This window comes from Equus przewalskii, chromosome 11 (assembly GCF_037783145.1).
Source record: "Equus przewalskii isolate Varuska chromosome 11, EquPr2, whole genome shotgun sequence".
Classification (NCBI taxonomy): Eukaryota; Metazoa; Chordata; class Mammalia; order Perissodactyla; family Equidae; genus Equus; species Equus przewalskii.
The window spans coordinates 13,697,056-13,700,306 of NC_091841.1; the positions used below are offsets into that span (position 1 = coordinate 13,697,056).

The window sequence follows — 3,251 nt, forward strand, 5'->3', positions numbered from 1 at the left end:
TCAAGGAAATCTTTCTTAACTGGTATGTCCACTGGTATAGAAAAATGGACTGATTCAGAAAAATACGATGTTGTGCTCATCTTGTGACTTACTAAATTGCTAAACATTTTGCTTAATGGGTTTTCTATGGCTCATATATGAAAGCAACTCTACTGATGAGAAAAGAGTAGGGCCGTAAGATCACCCGCAAGGAATGCGAGCATTTGAGCAAATTCATATGACAGAGGACTTCAAATCATAGTACGACACTGAGCCTCCTTAAAACCACAGTAAGTTTGATTTTAACACATGTGATAGAACAGTAAGAAGACTAACACAGAAGGATGTGCTTGCACAAAAATTCATGCACATGCACAAAGACATACATGGACACTGGGAAGTTTATTCTAATAGTTGAGAATAACACGAGAATCATTTAAATTCTTCCTTGTACCTTTTATTCTTCCTCACTCCCACACAGCAAATCCACTCTCCTTACCTGCCTTTATGGTCTTTAGTGTTCAAATCAATTCTACTGCACTATAAAATTTACTTATTGTATTTGTAATTCAATTCATCTCTCCCGGTGAAGGAAGGAAATATTTTTCCTATTTGTGTGCTAAAGTATTTGTAATATGTCGAAGTGTGAGTGGCATTTAGAAAGCAATCTATAAATATATGTTGAACTCACCTGTGCCTGCTATTACTTCTAAAAACACACAGAGAAAACTTACATAACCTAATTTATGGAAAACACATTGTACATAAACTTTAAGAAAAAATGTTGCATAGTTTTTTCCACATTCGTTGTACTGCGTATTTTACATCTTTGTTCCTCAAGCTATAGATCAAGGGATTCAACATGGGGATGACCAGGGTGTAAAATATAGATGCCATTTTATCAGTGTCAAAGGAATGACTGGACTTTGGCTGCACATACATAAATATCAAAGTCCCATAGAACACTGTGACCACTGTCAGGTGGGATCCACAGGTGGAAAAAACCTTGTGCCGACCCTCAGCAGAGTTCATCCTGAGAATGGCTGCAAGGATGAACAGGTAAGACACAAGAACTATCAGAAGGGAGAAAATCAAATTAAAACCTGCTAAGATCAGAATAATCAATTCAATTTCATGTGTATTTGAGCAGAGCAAAGATAACAAGGGGAGACTATCACAGTAGAAATGTCTGATGACATTGTAGCCACAAAAGGATAAATTAAAAATCTTTACAGTGACTAGAAGAGAAACAAATGCACTGTAGAGATATGGGATTGCTACCAGCACATGGCATACTCTTTGTGACATGATGACTGTGTAGAGCAGAGGGTCACAGATGGCCGCATAGCGGTCATAGGACATTGCTGACAGAATAAAAAGTTCACTAATAATGAACACAAGAAAAAAAGCTAGCTGTGTAGCACAAAAATAATAGGATATTGTATTTTGATCCACAACAAAATTTACTAACATTTTCGGTCCTACAGTTGTTGAATAACCAAGATCAGTAAAAGCCAGGTGTCTGAGAAAGAAGTACATGGGTGTTTGTAGCCTGGAGTCCATCTTGGTGAGCATGACCATGCCCAAGTTGCCCACCAATGAGATCACATAGATGATGAGGAAGAGCCCAAATAATGGAGCCTGCAGCTCTGGATGATCTGTGATTCCAAGGAGAACGAATTCATTCAGCACTGTTAGATTGTGTTTTTCCATCCAGGTTTATTAGAAAACCTATCCTGAATAGATACATCATCATAGTCAATAGATTTTATGTATTAACTCCTGGGAGACAGTATAAAAAATTAGTATAAATAAGACAAATACAAACTTTCCAATTTAGGATATTTGACAATACACCCATCTCTCACATGTTAAAATATATGGAAAGATAGAAAGAGATATAGAAATAGATCAGTAGTTTCAACTGGAGTGACTTTACTCCCCAAAGAACATTTTCCTATGTCTAGAGACATTTTGGTTGTCACAACTGAGAGTTGAGGTTCTACAGATTTCTAATGGTTAGAGGTCAAACTGCTAAATATCCTACTACAATACATATTTAGCCCATGACGATATTCAGCCAGTAATAACAATAGTGCCAAGGGTGAGAAATGCTTATTATACGAATATCAGTAAATGGATAAATAGAAATATTGATAGTGGTGCACAAAAATGGATGTTAAAGTAAAAGTAAAAACAAAATTAATACATTGTGTATTAGACATATGGGTAATTACTATACTATTAGTTCAAGTTTTCTTTTTATCATTTATATGATGCAGGTACATAATGACATTTGTAAAAGGCATTAATAACCTCAAATTCTAAAAATGCATATAACCCTCTCCTTAAAATATAGTACTATGGAAGTACAGTGTAGTACTATGGAAGATGTTATGCCTACAGTTGGTTCTGGCTGAAAGGTTAACATATTTGACAGATATTTGAGAGGAGTATGAATCAGAAAATCATATCCTATCACAGTGGGAATCATTTTTGTTTGTGTGATGAAACCTTTGTCAAGATATATGTGTGTATATTTTCTACTGTAACGTTACTTACAATATATGCAAAGGGTTAATTTGCACAAATAATGTAAGTTATGTAAAACTCTTTATTTTCTTATATAAAACTAATATTTCCTTGTGGACTTCTTGAGAAGTATAAATGAAGATTCAATCATTCAATGTGTCTATGTTACCTGGAGATATTTCTCGAATATCAAATACACAGTATTATTTTTTCTGTTTGTTTTAATGGTGATAGTAACTTATCTGACAGATATTTTCTTTACATGTATGTGCACATTCTCTGGACCGTGACAATTTCTTTGTCAGGGCTATAGTGATGAATACGTTAGGAATTGGTCAAGTAGGACATAATACATGCAACTCATCCTAGTCCTTACCCCACTGCCTATTCCATGCCTAAATTTGAATAATCAAATTGCTATTCTTTTGGATTAATTGTCTTCTAATTTTCTATCTATTTTAATAAGATTTTAATATGTTATTTTGAAATAAATTTTCTTAAAATATTATTCTTCCCCTTGTCACATTTTCATTAAAATTGAGATATACAAACTTGTATGCATCAAATCAATTGCATGCTATGCAAGACTACGGGAGTGTGATGAAATTTGGGCACATTGGGAAAAAAAGAGGTCACTGGTAGTGGTTTTACATAATGAAGTTTCATAAAAATTCCTTTTGAATTAAGGGATACATCAAGGAAAAAAAATGTTGATAGTCATTAAGAATCACAACACCATG

At 34.2% G+C, this 3,251-nt stretch overlaps 1 protein-coding gene across 1 annotated transcript; it reads right to left on the reverse strand.

Annotated features, from left to right (window-relative positions):
* Window positions 1-750: 750 nt before the first annotated feature.
* On the reverse strand, window positions 751-1,692 carry LOC103542942 (olfactory receptor 8K3-like). The gene has a single exon (XM_008509864.2). The coding sequence runs from the start codon at window positions 1,690-1,692 to the stop codon at window positions 751-753; it is 942 nt and encodes a 313-aa protein (XP_008508086.2).
* Window positions 1,693-3,251: the final 1,559 nt, after the last annotated feature.